The sequence below is a fragment of the Tyto alba genome, unplaced genomic scaffold (genome assembly GCF_018691265.1).
Source record: "Tyto alba isolate M040663 unplaced genomic scaffold, T.alba_DEE_v4.0 Super-Scaffold_22, whole genome shotgun sequence".
Lineage (NCBI taxonomy): Eukaryota > Metazoa > Chordata > Aves > Strigiformes > Tytonidae > Tyto > Tyto alba.
Genome location: NW_024881296.1, coordinates 408,397 through 428,246, shown reverse-complemented (window position 1 = coordinate 428,246; position 19,850 = coordinate 408,397). Strand labels below are relative to the sequence as shown.

At 39.8% G+C, this 19,850-nt stretch overlaps 1 protein-coding gene across 8 annotated transcripts in view; it reads right to left on the bottom strand.

Annotated features, from left to right (window-relative positions):
- EHBP1 (EH domain binding protein 1) overlaps positions 1-19,850 on the bottom strand; it is a 230,914-nt gene that overhangs the window by 125,241 nt on the left and 85,823 nt on the right. For 5 of the 8 annotated variants that reach the window (XM_042795730.1, XM_042795731.1, XM_042795733.1 and 2 more), the window contains exons 6-9: positions 17,775-17,956; positions 14,034-14,173; positions 7,840-7,944; positions 7,025-7,147 (exon numbers count right to left, since the gene is read on the bottom strand). In XM_042795730.1, the coding sequence (XP_042651664.1) occupies positions 7,025-7,147; positions 7,840-7,944; positions 14,034-14,173; positions 17,775-17,956 (550 nt within the window). The remainder of the gene's footprint in view (positions 1-7,024; positions 7,148-7,839; positions 7,945-14,033; positions 14,174-17,774; positions 17,957-19,850) is intronic. The other 3 variants (XM_042795732.1, XM_042795737.1, XM_042795736.1) reach the window with 1 other exon arrangement.

Here is a 19,850-nt window from a genome sequence, read left to right as displayed (position 1 = left end):
AGACAAAGGTAAAATGAGATCACAACAAATTATTATTATGCTTAATGGTCAGTCTGTACACTACTACAACGTGTTCTAGAAAGAACTAATTAATCAAAATCCTTGTGACTAACAGAAAAAAAGAAGCCCAGATAATCAGGGTTGCAATAACAGTCTTAGCTAAACCTAAAAAAAAGAGGTTCTGCTACTGTTTAAACTGGTTAAGCATCACTTGAATGTCATAAAGCAACGTTTCAGCTGTGTCTTAGGAGATGGGCAGAGACACAAACTACTGCAGGATAAATCAGGGTGTGTATTTGCAGTATGTCAGCTTAATGTATGTGTTCGCTCCTATCCCAGAGTAAATACAACATGCTTATCCCTTAATAAAAGGGAATAAACTACTGGGCACTTATCCTGGGAGAAAGGGTAGTTACTGCACAGTAGGTGATGCATATTAAGCTCACACCCTAGTTTATCTGTGGTGATTTGTATGTAAGTCTGCATCCTTATAAGAAAGCTATTTCAGAGAAAGACACGATAAAATAATATTGAAGGTCTACAGATTAACTGACAAGGAAAAAGAAACCATTCAAGGCAGAATTTCTTAAAAACACAAATATAATCAAATCAAGCAAGAATCCTTTGACAGTGTTACAGATGAAACGCATCAGAGTGGAGACCAACATTTTAGAAGTATTTTTTTCACTTATTTTAAGCTAAAACTAGAAATGAGGTTCTACAGTGGCTTACTTACATCACTCTAGTGTCCAGTGCAGGTGGTCACGGCAAGGAAAAGTTTCATCCTGCTTGCCCTGAGATGTCCTCAGTGTGGGTATCTGCAGCTGAGCTAGACTCCTTTACAGGCAAGGCTTACAGGTCTACGTTCAAACTGTTAATGTCTAAAATCAGGTGAGCCAAATCCCATCCTTACTGCACAGATATGCTCAACACAAAGCTCATGGTATTCAGAACACTACTCAAATGTTACCCACACATTTAGTGATTTGATGAACTAGGCGAAGAAGAAATGCTTTTGAGACCTGCCCTCAAAGGGTAGTTTCATATAAAAAGCAGAAGTAACCTAAGGAAATGCAGAAAAATGACCGATGTCTTGTTCAAATTGTGCAACTCATTGATGACATTTTAACCACAATTTTTGCTACTGTAAACTTTGCTCAAATCTGAAAATATTTTATCAAGGGACTGCTCAACTATGAACGCCTGCCTCTGCAACTCCGTATGACGGATCGCTGCACCTGCACATGAATCTGTTGATAAATACACATTATCATATTTGAGCAAGACTTGCTGATTAATCAAAAGCAGTATTCAAGTAAGTATTAATAGAAGGAATGTTAGTAATATTTCCTGAAGTTAAAAACATTCAGGGAAATGATATCTTAAAATTGTACTGTAAGCTTTTATTTTTAATTTGCTTTTAAGTGCTCCCTGGAGAGTACGAGTTAAATGCTTGTTTAAATCTGATAAACTTTAAGGGGCAATACAAATGGTTTTTGCAATTCTTTCCATTTCAACACTGTGGATCAAGTGCTGTGGCCCTACCTAGGACAGAACTCTTGTTCATTGGCTCAGCAGTAACTACAGGTTTGGCTTTACACACGCAGCATTGCGGATCGGCACTCAGAGACCTCAGGCTTATTAATTAATTAAAAGATTTCACAGAACCCTACACGCAGACTAAAATTAAAAGAGCTTCTAAAAATATCAAGACACTTTTATGGGCTGAATTTTGTAGAGGCTCAACTCAAACCCACTTCACTTGGCTGCTCATTCTCTCTCCTCTTGTCATCCAGGATACTATTTTTTTTTTTTTTTTCCCCTCTGCTTCCTTCAATGTCCTCACAGGAAGAAGGGTCCCCACCTGAACCCAAGCAGGCTACCTCCCATGGCATCTCTGAAACCCTTTAGGACTAGCTTTTATGTCAAGTGTTGGTCATCACTTCATGAGCATCTCTATAACAAATTAAGTTGCTAGGACAGTGCCTCAACAATGCTGCTCTGAAAGGCACAGCCACTGTTACCTTCTTTGTAACAAAGACATTCATATTTTCTCAGGGACCTAATGATGTGCATTTGGCGGGGCTGAACATACAACAGCTTAAGAGGGGCTTATTTCCCTCTTCAACCTGATTTTACGCTAAGGAGTCACCACAGATTCCCCTACTTCCTCCTAATCATTAATCACAGTTGAAAGCACAGGATTCCAGTCTCTACTTGAACTATTTTTTTTATAATTACAGTTCTATACACCAATATATGGGAAAAAAAAAAATATAAAAAGACATATACAGTTTGGCACTCCAAGGGTGAAACCCGCAATAATTTTTGCATGGTTAAGTAATAAAGCCACAGGGGTAGGAGTGACGAGAGGTAGAAGCATTACTACAGCAGAAGCACCAGCTGCTCTTGTGCCAGTTTCTGGAAACATTACTTGCCCTAACTCCACTGAGAAAGACTGCTCGTGATGGTAATCACTCTGGCACTACCTATCTGCACAATCAGCCTTCCAGTTCCCAGAGGATCTCCAAAAATCACCCTGCCCTTCAACCCACTTGCCTTTTGTAACACAAACATATTGTGACACATCCCTTAAAACCAAACAAAAACCCCACCAAAACATTACACATACCACTTTCCCCTTGGCAAAGGATGAAAGAACCAGCCACATGTGAAAGATGCTCAGTTATGCCATTTACTGGCAGGCACGCAGTCACAATGGCGAGGTGAGCAGCGTAACAAACAGAGCAGAATAAAAATGTAACTTCCCAGTACTTCTAGAAAGCATAATGACTGGCATCGCTATAAACCACTGATGATTTTCTACTATTTTATTAATACTCGCACCAGCAACACAATACATTTCATTAAAAAATATAAGGAGAAGGGACAGAGTAACTGTTTTCCTCTGTATTGGTTCTTGTACTGCTCTGCTTAGGACTACCCTAGAAGGATTCTGGGGTTTGGTACTGCATCGCAGCATGGTTTTCATTTGCAGCATACCACATGCTGCAGGGAGTTCAGAAGTCTACACACAAGGTACAGAAAACACGTTGGTAAAGTAAATGCTGTTTCAAATGGAAGGAGGAGGCCGTGCCAGCAAATAGTTACGCTCACGTCTCAGTGTGTTGCAGGAAATTTGTCTTGGTCATATGCAACTTCAAAATTTGCATTCCCCACCTAATTAAAAAAAATATCTGGAGCACTGAAAGCGTGTTGTTTTCTACTTGCATTTGTTGTATATGTTGACTTCTGCAAGTAAAATACTTTGCACAAAAATTAACTGATTTCAGAGTTCTGTTGTAACACGACTAAAAGGCAATCCAAAAGGCAGTCCTCGTGTCTACGTATTGTCGAGTATAAAGCTGTAGAGATATACTGTTCAAATATATTCTTTCTGATTTTCCAGGTTTCTAATGTCTAGCTGATGTACTTGATGCAGAGGGAATAAGCCTCAATTTGACATGTCAACCAAGAAACACAGCTGAAGATTTTTCTGAGGTGAATTGTTCACACGCACGTTCACTCCCACTGCGAGTGTAAGATCATTTACACTAAGGACTTTTTAAACCACGGCAGCATCCAGGGACAGCTTGCTGATGACCCTCTGCCACGCACCGCACCCATGGCTCCTGGGAGCACTCACACCTTTAGTTTCTCTCCACCCCACGTTCCCAGGGTTAGGTGATTAGGGAGAAGGAAAGTAGCCAGTCTGTGAACAGGCACAAGAAATATCTGTCTAGGAAACAAGTATCTACTGGCAAGTAATCATCCTTTCTCTTTGAGTGACTGTCAATACATACATATTCATACCCTGGGTGACTCTAAGCACTCGTTCATTAAGCACACAGGTTACAGGCTTGATAGGAATATCCCTGGAATATCTGCCAAACGGCACCTTGTGCCTCCCAGTGTCTGATGGCAAAGTACTCAGGAAAGGAGGCTCCAAATGGCTGCTCTGCACATCTCAGGGAGATTAAGCAACAAATTCTACAGAAAGACTCTGAACTTCCATAAAGTCTAAATTAAAGATTTTTGCCTTGTCCAGACAAAAAGATAAAGCAGACTAACCTGTAGTGAATAGAAAAATACCTCATCCCTGCACGCATAAAAGGTTACTCTCTTGATTTAAGGCAGATCACAAGACAAGTGAAGCAGGTAACGTGACTCTCTAAGCTGTAGGAGAAAATCTGCCTTAAATTCCTGAACCTCTGTCATGCTCCCAAAGCTCCTGGGGTGGCCACCAAAAAGAACACATTCACTTAAGGATGTAAAAGCAAACAAGCAGTCACAGTCTCAGAGAGCTTCCCGAAAAGAGAGGGCAGCAATGAAAGTTCCAGTGAGGTCTCAAAGTAGAAAAAAATGTCCTAAACCATGAGGGAATATACCTGTGTTCAAATGGGAAATAAACAGGGCAGCCTTCTGAAGTAGGGTGAGAACAGCTGCAATATTGTGTGGCTTCAAAATGTAGTCCAAAACAAAGAGAAATCTCCCCAAAACAGTGAGGTCTAGGTGTTCCCCATGTAGAGACACTGACCCAATCAGCCACAGACATACATTGCAGATTCCTGCCGTTGCTGAAGATGAGAACTCTCTTATCTAATTTGTCTCAGCGCCACTTTTTCCCCCTCAACCTTCTGTAGAAGACGACAACTGGAGGAAAGGCACACATCAAGGTGGCCAAGCAAGGGAAGATGACTACAATCAGTGCGCATTGTAGGGACAAAACAGCTCTGGAGCAGAAGAGCCAGCACTTCTCAGAGGTGTCTGAGGTGACTAGAAGAATCCCGGGCGAGCCACTATTTATAAAGTAAAAGCTTTAAAAAATGCCACACCACGTGTCCCACTCTTGGTCTGATAGCCTGAAACGCCTCCGATCTTCCACTTGGTTCAGTGCTCCAGGTAGACATACTGCTGTCACATGAACCTGACAGAAGCTCCATCCCTCCCAAATAAAAAACACCTTATGACACAGAAGGGAGAATCTAGTGACACCCTGTTTATCAAAATCACTGTCATGTTGTTGTACATTGACTGCTGCATGATGGCGACAACGCGTGGGAGGAATATTTGGTACACGTACACACCCAACTACTCAGAATTGCTGCCCAACACTGTGAAAATGGGATTTCTTTGGGGACCCAACAGTCTGAGCCCTGAGACTCTCCAACTACACAGAACAGACCCGGAGGAATAGCCAAGTATCCATGAAGGTGACTGAAGATGGCAGTAAAGGCTAGATGCCACCAAGGGGACCAGAATTGACTGAAAAAACATATCCCACACATATCGGGAGTCTTTTGGGAGCATAAGCAGGCTGGTATCTTGGATGCAGGCAGCTCACTGTGAACTTGACGTGAGGTGTCAAGCTACTCCGGACTAGGAAACACCAGTTTATGTCTCCCTGTCCCTGAGATGAGAAGGAACCAACTCTTAGTCCCTATAGCTTGTGGTCAGAACACCTGCTGCATTCTGCCAAGGCAGGTTCTCTCTGGAAAGGAAAGCAAAGCTGGGTTTGGAAGACAGCAGTTTAGGTAAGATGGGACTTGTAAAGCTTTCTCCAGGGAGAAAGGAGCTCTTCTTTCTAGAGCAGAGAAGGAAGAAAGGAATATTGGCTGAGTTTCTTGGAGCAAATTGTGTATGGACACCTAGATGTATGAGAATAGGTGGTTTGTATCTCCGGTTATTCTGCCTCCTTCCCTGATCCTAAGAGAACTCACAGCTGAGGAACAGACAGGAAACAAAGCCAAAGATCCAGACACCAGAACCTAATCCATATATATTGGTACCTACAAAGCTGAAACAACTCACTTCTCCAGCTGCAGAAACACCTGACAACTTTACAGGGGAGAGGAGGAGCCCGGGATAATGGCTTTACGGCTTCAATGGCCAAATACAGAAGGCAAAGCACCGTCCCTGTTTGAGAAACACAAGCTGTGAGACTACACCACAGCCAAAGTCTGACAGCACTTTGATCACCACCCACGTTGGCCTCTGAGGACTCCGAAGGCAGAAAAGTCACGCTGCGAGTAAACATTCAGCTTGTCCAGAGAGAGTAACCACAGGTGGAAGCTGCAGCTCAGAAATGCACCTTCATTAGACCTGTACCCTGGCTGTACCCTGGGCTGTACTCCTGCTCCGTGTGGTGGTTCACCACCATTAGAGTGGCTCCTGGGGTTTGGTCAAAGGTGGCAGATGCTCCTTGGTATTTTCTGTGGGAAGAAGAGTCTTGGAGCTCTGAACAGGAAAGGTTGAGTACAACTTCAAAATGAGGAATTAACTACGGATTGGCATTTCAAGCGGCTGCAAACTAAAAGTCATACACCCTTATTTTTTTGATCGCAGCAGATGGAAGCCTGCATATCTGGACATTAAATTGAGGACTGCAGAGATGCTTGCTGTCTTGGTGCTCCTTTCTGGCCTCATGGCCGAAGTCTTATCAGATTAAAAATTTACAGGGGTTGTGTTTCTCACCCAAACAGAACAAGAACGGGCACGTCAGTCTGGAAAGGGGATTAACACCTGCCACGTGGTACAAGGCACGATGCCAGAAGGCTTACCTGAGGAAGCCATAAAAGCGAAAAAAAGAAGAATGAAAGAGATACAATTAAAGTATAATAATGATAATAATGATTAGTGCTAACCAAGAACAGCTGTGATGCAGTGAAGACTGCAGTGAAGGAAGTTCTGATATCACCCAGCATCCATATGGAACAGAGACACCTGACATTATGCGTTGCTCACTTAGGCCACATGAGATGAGTACTAGTAACACACCTGACAGGTCTAAAAGTCTCTGGTTCAAGTCTTAGCCCTCAGTGGCAAATACACACAAGGATGTGATTCGAATGATAAATCCATTTTTCAGTGGCAACTGGACCACTGCTACTGCTGCCTCAGTACTGCATGCAATAATCGTATTTAATCAAAACAACATATTTCATTTGTAGCCCTACAAAAGAAAAAATCATGTTTCATTAAACATCTTCAATTAGCAATGAATTATGTAAAACCAATCTATTACCTTCTACATCAGGGTCTCCAAATGGATTTAATTCTGCTGCATCAGGATCACCAAAAGGGTTTGTACTAGAGTTGGCCAGGTCTTGCTCCTCTTCATCCAGAAAATTAAGCTTATTGATAAGCTCTACAAACAAGTTGAAATATTGTTTTAATATAGATACAAACTGTCCATCTAACATTTAAAGCTCAAAAAACCCCTGTAACAACAGTCCCTCAAAACACTGCACCAGGGTATGGAATGAACCGCACAACTAGGCTAACACACTTCAGTAAGTACGCCAACAAAGGAGAAAAAAATATAAGTGAAATGAATGGAACTTCTATTTGTTGATCAGAACATTATGTAACAGAAATGACTACTAAGAAAGCCTTCTATCATCTTCATTAAATAAATGTTGCAGAACATCTAAAGCTAAACAGCAATTTCTTTTTGTTCACATACATGTTAACTATCAGCAGGAAATTTTAATTTTTGGAATAACACACACATAAAATCAGAGAGGGGATATTTTGTCACGTTAGAGAGGTCAAGTATTACTGACTGCACAACTGATGTTTTAGGCTTGGGGTCTGGGGTTTTTTTATTTTTTTTTTTTTTCCTTCTTCATTATCAGATGACAACGGAGCTGTAGAGGAGATAGGTTCTTTCTCTATCATGTTGTTACCTGTTGGATACACTACAAATTACTGAGAGTCATGCTGGGTGGAAGCACAGAGATAAAACCGACAGCAGAATACAAGCAGGAGTCAAAGGGTAACAGGTCACAGTAAATACAGACAATCAGAAACAGAAAGAAAGGAGGAAAGCTCATAGACCTTCAGAGGAACTGGCTGATTTAGCTGAAGGCATATTTGCTCGCTTTATGCAGTCATCTTGATCTTCATCTAAGCTGCTCAGAGCATTCAACTGGTTTACAATTTCTGTAAATAGAAGCCAGTCAAGACAAATGTAAGGCAAGGGCATTTAATAAAACAGAAGTGGAACGAACACTGTTACTAGAAAGAAAGAGAGTGAGGGAGAAACGGTAAAAGAGAAGACACTGAGAGTTAATTAAAAGAATACATTTAGAACAAGTCCTTAGGATGATATACCTACAGCAAAGCACCTGTGTAGGTGCTTCAGCGATAAATTAATAAGAAACCCAGTTAACAGACATAAACAAAACCTTGCCAGATTCCTGGTGTCAGCAACAGTAATTAGTTTTACGAGGAGGAGGAGTACACACAGTTAAAAATTCAGATGCACTAGGTATAATTTAAAGACTTTTCCTGCTTGTGAAGAAAACCTGAATTTCAAACACCTGTCAATCAACACAAAACAGCTCCAGAACAATTTACCTCCCTCCCAAACTCTTAAGCTAGAAAATTAATACAAACACTTGCATTTTATAGTTTATTTATTTATACACGCACACTCTGATTATTTAACATTTACAGTCACCATTAAATTCTAACCTATGACAAGGTGAATTTATCTAATAGTTATACAAGCAGTACTGTGCCATGAGAATGCATACTGAATGTATATATAGGTTGAATTTGCCCCTGTAATGCTATGCGAGTAACACCTTACTGTGTGGTAAAATCCTATTTCACCTTCTATCTATAGTGGAGAGCTCTGAATTGCCACAAGCTAATCATTTTTGAAATGTATTTATTTTTAATTCTAGCCAAGACATTGCCTCGTCCGTAATTTTGGAAGTAAAGAAAAAAAAACCAAAAACCAACTAGATCTTAGTGGCTTCTGGCCCAAGGGGAAAATTTCCTCTCTGATCACCCCCCTAAAGTAGTCCAATACACAGCATCTGAGAAATGCAGTTTCTGTAGTAATGGAGATTGAGTCTGGGGCATCTCTGAAAGAGCTCAAGCATAAGTGTCTGTGGAGGGGGGACAGCCTTCTGTGTCCTTCCAGCTGACAGACAGACAGGAGAAACCTGTGCAGAATAGATGATCCTGCTTGTAGACTACCATTGTCGCTCTGACAGGGCTTTCCATCTCCCATCTTTTCCCAATTAAATAAATGGATGATGTCTTCTGGTGTCACCAGAAGTTAAAGCTACAGAGATGCCTTTACTGCACACTTCTCATGCCAATCATTCTTGGATTTCCTCTAAACTTCAATTTCCTGCATAAGCAGGAAGTTACTTCTTCGTAACACTTTTAGCTTGCTGTGGTTTTGAACTTGACTTTTTCTCATGTGGCTTTTGTTTGGGAAAGCAAGTGTTTGCCACTGACTCTCACAGAGTAATCTTCGATCTATGAACTAGTTACAGGGAGGAAGATAACAAACGGAGGTGAAAATTGAGTAGTATCATGACTGTCCCAACTCATGTTGGTGCCCACAGCCACCCAGAACTTCCAAGCAAGGGGAACTTGGGCAACACCTTCACCAGCTGACACACTAACACAACTCAATTTCATGCCTTCACAGACAGCAGAAAGAACCTGAAGCCAAAATCAGAGTCCAGAACCTGACAATATTTCAATCATATGGTTAAAAACTTCTGCAAATTTAAATTGCTTTGCAAAGATATGCCAGTCTGCAAATTGCCAAGTGAAATTATTTATTCTGCCAATGTCTGCTGGACATAATCTATGCTGACAATGACAAAGCCGCAGCAGAATTCCTCTTAACCGCACTTCCTAATTGTTTGTGACCTTAAAGCAAAAAGCTACTTAGATGGGATTACATTTATATCTATCTATACAGATTTCATTTTACCATCCCCATTTCCTTATTTTTAGCTCCAACAAACAAGACTATTGTCCTAAAAAATAAGACCAAAACTGCCCCAAAACTCTTAACTTTCTCAGTGGAAGATCATATATACGCCTTAGAGATCTTAACAATATAATACTATCTTCTGGGAATTTTTAAGACTCAAGATACATAATGGAAAATACCTTGCTCTACTCAAATAAAACAGAGTTGACCTTATAAAACTCTAGCACAAACGAATTACTAGTTTAAAACAGGCTGAGATGCTGACATGATTTACAATTTATTATGCCAGCATGTGAAAAACCCAAAACAATTACAATTCAGTTTTTATTGTCAGAAAATAACAAATTAAGTTCAGAGCTTTAAAAAGAGGGAATTCTTTGATGTGGTCTGAATCACCTGGTTCTATCTGCCAACCTAAACACCCATATGCACTACAATGTTTCTCATTACAATATTAAATGGTTTATGTCATATTTTGAAGTGTGGAAATGGTAGGTTGGAGATTTATGTCCTATATTATCTTTTATAAATCTCATTATCTACAAACGTATATTAGCTTGTTCTACAAGTATGTCATATAAATCACTGGTGTGTTGTTTTTTTTTTTTTTTTCTCTCCTTTATTCCCCCCCCCCCCACGCCATTCTTCTCTCTTGCTCTTTTTTTTTATAGCAGCTTGGTGCTACCAAAAGGAAAAAACAGTAAATATATCAGAAGTTTACAAGAGAGGTATGGTTTTGCAAATGGCAAGAAAGGGTTACACATGCTGCTCTCTAGAAGTCTGCCCTTGAAATATGCTGGCATGCAGGATCCTGCAATAGGTAGTACATGGGCACGTTACTGAGTCCATGTGGCACCCTAGGACAGTCACCATGCTCCTGTGCAGATGGACCAGGAGGCAACTATTAACTTCAGCATGAGGCTCTAAGTACCAGTCAAAATATTAGCAGAAGCAACATATTTATTACTACCTTCAGTTTGTGAGTTAAGCCACGTTTCTTCAAGTACGTTGGGATTCCTTGTCTTCAACTGAAGACTAAGGACAGGATAATTCTGGGAGGTTTAAATTAATCTATATTAATATCATAGAAACAAAATATTTGAAAGGTATTTCATGGCTACAAACATAATTTTCAACTTCACACAAACCAGAACAGTTAGGTGGAGATACAGCTTTTACACATGAAAAATTTAAACAAGATATTTTGGGAAGGGGGGGAAAACCTGAGACGAAGGGAGATTTTTTTTTTTTTAAATTACAGTAGTGCTTTGAATGGAAAACATCTTTCAGTCTGACCTTAAGGCCAGTTGTATAGCAACAGCTCCCATGTTGACCACACCAAATTCCACAGTGCTTCTGAGGTAGATCAGTAACGCGCCACGTATTTCACAGCTGAAGAAAGAGGCACAGATACTTACCCACAGTTAGGCAACACATCAAGAAGAGAGGCAGCGCTTCCTAACTCACCTGCACCATCTAGAGCCCCATTCTGCAGGTCTCCCTTGCTGTCCTAGCAGTGGATATATTTGTTCACCTATAAAACTGTAACTTCGGGCCCAATAAAAACAAATTAAATTTTGTACGCTGCAGGAAGGAGCAGTGACCATGATAAAGATTTGCAGCACCTTTTGCAGTGGTGGCTCAAGAATGACAGAGTTTCAGTCATCAAGTCATCCAGCATTTCTGTGAGAAGACCTGGAGTCAGAGGTAGGATAATAATCCCTTTCTAGTTTACTACTTGTACTTTACTTTTTCAAAGCTAGCTTACAAACATTAACCACATAATACTCCCATCGTTCCTGTGAAGTAGTTACAGCCAGTATCCCCATTTTACAGTTGGGAAAACAGGCGCACCAAGGCAAAGTGATTTGCTGCAGGGGACTCTGAGTCAGCGAAGGCATTCCAGTTCGCTTGGCTGCCAACACCCTAACAGGGCAACAGATGAGAAAATGTTGGGAGCAGCAAGCTTTCAAAAGGGTTATGTAACTTCCTCGATTAACTTTATGGGATTCTGTGAACACTATTATTTTTGAAAGAAATTTTAGAGAGAGAACTTCACTACAGCAGTGTTGTTCCATTTTCCTTATTTCTATAGTTCTTCCTGGTTTTCTACAATGATTCCTACCTCTTTCTCCCTTGGTTCCTTAGCTCTTCTTGTGTTTTATTAGTTTCTCCCATTCATTATATTTATTACAGGAGTCACTCCAACTGCCAGTGAAATCAGTCTCAAACACATGTTGAAATAGATCCCTTACATTTTATTTATTAAAGCTTACTTACTGCCCTATGTTTTATGTTCTCCCATTTGCTTGGGAAACTACATGCACTCATTCTCCTTCAACATCCCTCTCCTTGTCTAACGTGAGAAAAGTTAGCCAGGCTAATGAAGCAACGCAGCTGTTGTAGCCAACACAAGAAGAAAAAGTCCAACGCTGACCTCTCCCCCCTCAGGTTCCCTTAACGATGCATCTACAAAAAGCCCCACCCTCCCATCTTGTATCATTAGAAAATTATCAGAACAGGCTGAACAATGAGCAGATATAGTGTAGTTCAGAACTATTTACTGCATATGCCTTTCAAGTAGGTATTGTCATGTTTGCTTAGAACAGGTAATTTTGTCCTTTACAACAACAGGTAGAAAAGCTGAAATGCCTTCATGTTTTAAGCTCGAGCTAGGACCTTGTGCTGCACATCACCCTTCCCCATCTATCTCCAGGGACGTTTACTCCACAGCCAAAAGACAGTGGACAGACTAGTCTAATCTACATCAGCTTTTTGCCCGTTCAGAAATCATTTGTTGGCTTGTTTAGATGCTGAATGCTACAAAATCAATAAAGTTGAAGAACACGATCCGCTGCTTTTCACCTACTGTCCTTCTGCACATGGGTGTTCTGTAGGAGTCCTCAGTGCAGTATCTAGTCATATCTTAATAAAATACTTCTGCACAATAGTTTATGTAGACTTTACGTAGCCTCTCCTTTATATGCCCTTCTCTTCTTTGTGATTACTGGACGGACTCCTGAACATTTCAGGTTTTGTTTGGTGTTCTGACCCACACTTGAATTATTCTGGTTACACTGGGAAAGGAGAAGATGACCTTGCAGAATGATTTCAGTATGACCAGACTGATATATCTCTGCTCCCTGACCAATAGTACATGATCTCTGTCTCAAATATTTAATTCTGGACTTTCCGATCCGCTCTGTGCCAGACACATGCAGCATAAGTAGAGATTTAGTCAGGGTACAAAATATTTAATTGAACATGTAGAGCATGGAGAAAACATATTTGCATCCTTTCTCAACATTAAATATAACTAAGTTCTAACTGTTTCAGTCTGAACCTTCTCATCGCAACAAAAGCTCAAAAAGAAGCGATGAACATAATGCTACCTAACACCAAACCAACATGCCTCTGGATTTTCAAGAACAGTTTTGACAATTCACTTCTCTGCGTGGGATGCTCTTCCCCACTTTAGAGAAGGATCCCTTTATTTCAACAGACATTTTTAAAGAACACTGGCAGGCATGAAGGCTGGCACCAGAAGTTAATTTGTCTTTTCCTGATTCTTTTACACTGAGAGTTCCTACAGAACTCATCTGGAGCGATACTACGTAATGATCTCTACCAACAATTTAACATCATCACATCCTGATCTGACTTGTGTCGATTAGTTTAGCTATCCTGGACACATTAAGCATTTTCATCAGCAATTCAAATGTGGTTATATTATCTCAAATAACTTCACTATCAAATGCAGTTAAAGTCCTTTAACAGCCTCCTCATTTCATTACCACAAGACACCCCCAACCAAAAGGCAGAAGCATGCTGCCTGGAATTACCATGTTATTGAGCAAAACCTCAGCACCTACCCACAGCACAACTCATTTCACAGTTATTCTCATAAATTGTCTTCTAACTGTCTTCATTATTTCACTTCAGCTCACCCTCTTGTCTTCTCGCTCACTGACCCTTTCCCTCCATCATTTTACTCCTCTGTTCATACTGGCTCATTGCTTCCCTAAAATGCTACCTCCTTAGTGCATTCTCTCCTAAAACCAGAACACACAGACACACGCACGCACACAAATCGATGCTCTTAAATTCACAAATATTAAACTTTGATTTATGAATGGGTCCCTCTTCAATCAAACAATCCTAAATTTTGTTTTGGCTGGGATTTTTTTAAAGTTAAATACAAATAAAGCATAAGGATAAAATCCATGGAACACAGCTGGCAATTAGCAGAGAAACTGTATTTTACCATCCCTGTGTCAAAACCAACCTGTAATTTTTGCAGCCTTTTCCTCTTGATTCACTCTGTTTTCTTCATCTTCTTCATTGTCTTCCTCAAAATCATCTAGATTTCCAATATCAGCTTGTTTCATACTCATCAAACTAGCCAGGCTTTGCATGTCTTCGTCTCTAAATAACAAATTTCAAACCAGGCATTAAAATGCAGCCTGCTAATACCACATCTGATACTACCGCATTATTAAAAATCCTTTAAATATTTTTATGCTTTCTTTTTTTCAGGAAGGTCTCTGATCTCAGATCTGATCTTGCATATAGTGAAAGAACAAAATGAATACACTCATATATATTAATTTCTGAAGGGAATGTTTACTATTAACAGAATTCTAAAGGATAGAAACAGTGCTGCCTTGCATTAAGAGCGAATTTAATGACTGCTTCTTAGAAGTTTAAATCAGACCAGAAATGCTAGTGAACACTTATCAGATCATCTCTGGTTAAAGTGAAAATGCTTAGTCGGTTCTACTGTCCATATGCTGCATGAAACACCTACCATGACATTCATCCAGCTGTTAGAGAAATCAAAATCCCTTCGCTAAATATCCGAATTAATTCACAAGATTTAATAAATTACCTATCAATGGCCAATTTCAACTCTTATTTGACCGTATTCCAGGTCACATAGCTGTACCTTTCATATCAAATACGTGTTTGATGAAAAGATCACAGCAAAGATTCAGAGAAGTGGATGTTCTACATTTCTTTCATAGAAACCCCAAGATTTTTGAAGTACATTATGTCATTCTTGAAGAAACAGCTGTCTTACCTCTTCTCTTTTAAAGCCATTTCAATAGGTTTATTGGGGTTAATCAAATTTTTGGGGGCTCCTTACAATAAGACAGAGTGGGGATTGTCTGGCTAGGAAGCACCTCTGCTGAAAACAGTCTGGGGATCTTGGCGGAGAGCAAGCTCAAGGAGAGCCAGCACCATCCCAAGATGCATTAAAACAGGACCACAAGCAATATACCGAGGGAAGTCATTCATAACCCCCATTTATTTGGAGTTGTTAGACTGCATCTAGGGTATTTTATCCAGTGTTGGGTCTCTCAGTACAAGACAGAGTTGATAAACTGGAACAAGCTCAGCAGAGATCCACTGAGATGGTTGGTGGCTGGAGCACTTGCTCTACGAAGAGAGGCTGAGGGAAAGGGACTTGCTGAGCCTGGAGAAGAGACAGCTTCGGGAGGCCCTAGCAGCAGCCTGCCAGCATTGCTGAGGAGACAGTGGTGAGAGGCAGGAGGAGGAGAGACAGCGGACATCCACTGAAACCAGACAGGGTCTGATCTGATGCGAGAAGAAGGTTGGGAACAGTCACCAACAAGTGGTGGGATGGGTTGCCCAGAGACCTTGTACAGTCTCCGCTCTTGGGGGTTTCCAAGGCCCGGTGGGATGAAGGGGCGCTGGACTAGATACCTCTGCAGGTCCCTTCCAATCAGAATTATTCTATCTTCTTTAAAGTTGATCATGATAAAACCAGATGCACAGATTTTGTGCCTAACAATGACAAGAAAACTATACAAATTATTTTAAAGGTACCACTTATAGGAATAAAAATGACGTACTAATCATGCCTCAACTCTACACAGAAACACAGAGGCACTTAAAATGTGGGGTTAAACTCAGTGACTTAACGTGCTGTTAAATCAGAAACTCTGTAGGGCAACGACTTCCTACTATATGAGTTCAAAGTAATCAGCGCTATAGAACCCACAGTTACATATGACATTTAAGCACTCCTATAAAAAGTATTAATAATAAAAAATAAAAAGTAAGTAACTATTAGGAAGTCACAAAGACCCTTCTGTTCATGCAGAATCCTCAAGGCTTTATCTACCTGTTTTTATAACTAATAGGTTAAAATCAACTCTTTAAGCACAGAGGAAAAAAATGTAGCATTCTGTAACCGCATTGATATGCAGGCTCTTTTATGCAGCAAGACAAAAAGCTGGGAGCAATTAGCACACGGATCTTGCATATCACATATTCACCTACAGGTTAAAAATTAAAAGGTCTCCAAAGTGCAATTTCTTTTTACTGTCCTTTCTGTATTCATACTTTATAATATTTTTTCCTGTGTTTTAGAAATAAGATGATTTTGGGTAGTGCATATTAACAGGTTGCAGCATTTTCTTTATAAAATGCATAAAATTAAAAGCGAATCTCACTTTATAGAACTACAACAGTTTGTAAGAGGTGTAAGCAAGCCTTGGCCTAGTTTTTCCTGCACACTGATGTATCTGACACCTGAATTCTCTCTTTTATTTTGACTGGCAAGACGGTCTCTATTTAGACATACTAGAAACCAGTGCTTTCACAAACAGTAGCTTATGTTTTTTTTCAGGTCCCTGGTTCAGGGCAATATTAAAGCCTTGTTGTTAACTTACAGTCTACTTGACTTAAAGTCTTCAGCCTGAAACCTAGAGATTTCAATGGGAAGAGAGTATAAGTGATCCTAAATGAATCAACTTTTACAAATTATGGCCTCAAAATCCACTAAGAGCCTAACGTAGCTATTTACTGTGTAGTTCATGGATGCTGGTTGTTCCAAAAAAGTTAAGAGGTTCTCAGATACTGACTTCTTCATTCCCATGGCTGCAATACCATGTTAAACCACAGCTAAATACTTCAAAATATCATTCTTATATGGTACATCAAAATGTGGTTCACAACAGGTTAATCAAAGAAGGGGAACAGCAGTAGTAATTAACAGTAATTAATGCATCGGTGGTTTTCATAGCATGTGGACTAAACGCCTTTTTGTGTCAAAATGTGTGCCTTGACATGCAGTCTGGAAAGCTGTTCATGCAACAGTTTGGGGGCAGTTGTATTGCAGTGGGCAGTGTCTACAAGTGCATTCAGAATACTGAAAACTACAAGTAAACAGCCTTTTTGGAGGAAAAATAATTTAAAGATAGGTAAAAGAAGCACTAGAGCAGTCGTTTCCCCATCTACCTATTTTTGTTCTGCCGTTCTCACGTATCCTGTATTTTAGAGTCAGGAAGGAAAAGCAAAATAGGATGGGTGATAAACGATCCATCCTTCAGCCACGTGAAGTTGTCAACGTCCAACACCATGAATCTGACAGAAATTGCAAGAGAGGTTACAGGATCAGCAAAAACCATCTGTATCCTCTGCCCTCCAAAGGCTGTTGAAATCAGGGACAGAACCAAGTAAGGGGAGCGGCAACCAGTGCCAAACTGAACTCTTCACACAGTTTTCTTGAGTTTAATCCACAACCTCACTGCTGACTCCACCTCTCTCACCTTCTTTCATTCTTAATGAAATATAAACAAGTGAAAAAGGAACAAATTATTCCCACATCTCCCTTGCAATCTAAGGGAATTGTTCAATGAACACACACATGCACACAAACGTACATTCCTGCTGATTTCAGGCCTATAGATATTTTTAAGCTGTTACTTAAAATGTCGGTAATGGTAGAGGACAAGCTATTTGTCTCTGAAGAACACAGCACTCAAATAAAAGAAAGAAATTACTTTTACTCAGCTAAGAAACTAAGTATGGCAGGAATGATAGGTATGCCGGAGGATACTCTCAAATTAGTTCATTTTGTACAAAAAGACCTTTTTATCCAAAGAATTCTTTGAAAAGCAGCACAAAGCAGGCTATCTGGTTAAAAAAAAAAAAAAACAAAACAAAAAAAAAAAAAACCAAAAAAACAAAAAAACAACCAAACCAAACAACAACTTACGTGGCTTTCCCTTCTCTCAGGAAGATACAAGATAAAGAGAACTGTAGCGTGGCAGATACCACCTTCTTAGACAAAGGCTTGAATTTTAACTTGACATCTGTCTGTGTAGGCATGGGGCTTGCATATTGCTTCATGTTGATGCTGCTGGTGGCAAGTGCTTTTCTGCGTCCAGAAGGAGATTCCTGAAAGCAAAGGAAAACCAGAACTAACATAAAAGGTGCTGTTACACTAAAACCTACATGTGCATAAAGCAAAAAAAATACATTTATTAAACCTGCATCATTCTTTTTTCAAGTCCACAGGCAGTAGGGATTCCTGTGGTCCTTTCTAAAGGCAGAAATCAATTTCTTAAACTAGGTCAGCCACTAATGGTGGCTCTTTGAACACCTGCATAGTGCAATGGAAAAACAAAGGTAATTCATTGTGATTAGTGGTCTTCCACACAAGATCCTAGGTCTTTAACTGCTTGAGCTTGTAGTAGCATCCACAGCACACATCCATATAAGCAAGTGGGAATGTATCTCCATTCTTTCTGATAGCAAACTGGATTCGTTTTGTCTAAACTTGGACAGTCCTGGACTAGGACTTCCAACCTATGGAACAACAAGGTTTCAATTATGCATATACTTCTTCACGTAATGCTATGAGGCCATCACGTTAATATTTTGAACTGCTATCTGTGTTCAACGCTCAAATATAATGCCTGAATATCTTTCAAAGCAACGGTACTTCTCACTAGTTTTGTACATGTATTATCAAGAGCGACCGGTTTCTGAAATTAAGGTTGACAACGACTCCAAAAATATTGATAAAATTTTTGCAAGGAAAAAATAAAAAAAAAACAATAAAAGAGAATGATAAAAGCCTAAGTTGCATTTCAAAAGCCTAAGTTGTATTTCAAGATAAAGGTGTTGCTCACGGTTTAACAATTCAGACAAATTAATCTAAAATGCATCTAAGAACCTACTCTCTTGTTCCATCTAATATCAGCACCAGCAGAAAAGGAATTATTATATGTAATAAAGCTCCAGTAACAAAAATAAAACAAAAAAGCCCTGCTGTTAAATCTTTTGAAAAATGTTCTCACAATAAGACTACATTTTACTGCAGTTGACAATTTGTGTTGAATAAAGAATACTAATTCAGTCAAAACATTCAAGTATCTTTTGTCAAAGTACTTGACATTTCCGCCCAGTAGAATAAGTCAGAATGTAATATGTCATCCCCAAAGAATACCTTGTTTAAAAAACTAGCCTTATCTGTCAGATTATGCACAGCAATATTATACAGAACTATTAGTGCATGTAGATACCTTATGAATGAATTTCAAAAATGCATCAAACACTTGAGAAGGATTTAGGCCCTCTCAGAAGAAATACTTAAGAATATGCAAATACTCTCAATTGAATCAAGTTGAACAGATGCGACTATCGCAAACAATACGAGCGTTCTTGCCTCGGCCGCCACTGTCAGTCAACGAGTGAGATTAAGGTCCAAGGTTCTGACAATGTGTAAAATGGAAAGCATGATCAGGGAGTTTCAATTATTACACAGATATGAACAACAATAATCTGTTATTGTACCATACCTTTAGAATAACTAAACATTACAACTCATTATGCCCAACGCAAGGTTTACTGTGGCACCTGTTCAGAAAGCAACGTGAGAGAGACGGCACTTTTTCACGTGTTCTCCAGCTAAACGTACATAAGCAGCTTGCATCTTAACAGCATCCTGTTTCAATAAAGCTAAACGTTCAATATTCGTACGGAGGTGTAAATATGGTAGTCAAGGTAAACATAAAGAAAGTTTGCTTAAACCTCTTCCAGTTAGTTTTCTGAAGTATCTTTAGGGAAAACTGGCATCTATAACGCGGTGTCCAAGTATTTATGCAACTGGCATGGTAAAAACTACTTGCCAATGCTAGCACATGTGCTTTTCTGCCAAACAAAACAGGAACAACCAGGAATTACAAAGTAACTTGGAGCCACCTGGAAGAGACAAGGGGGCAACGGGTACAAGTTGCACCAGGAGGTTTCATTTCAATAGAAGACACATTTTTACAGTGAGAACAAC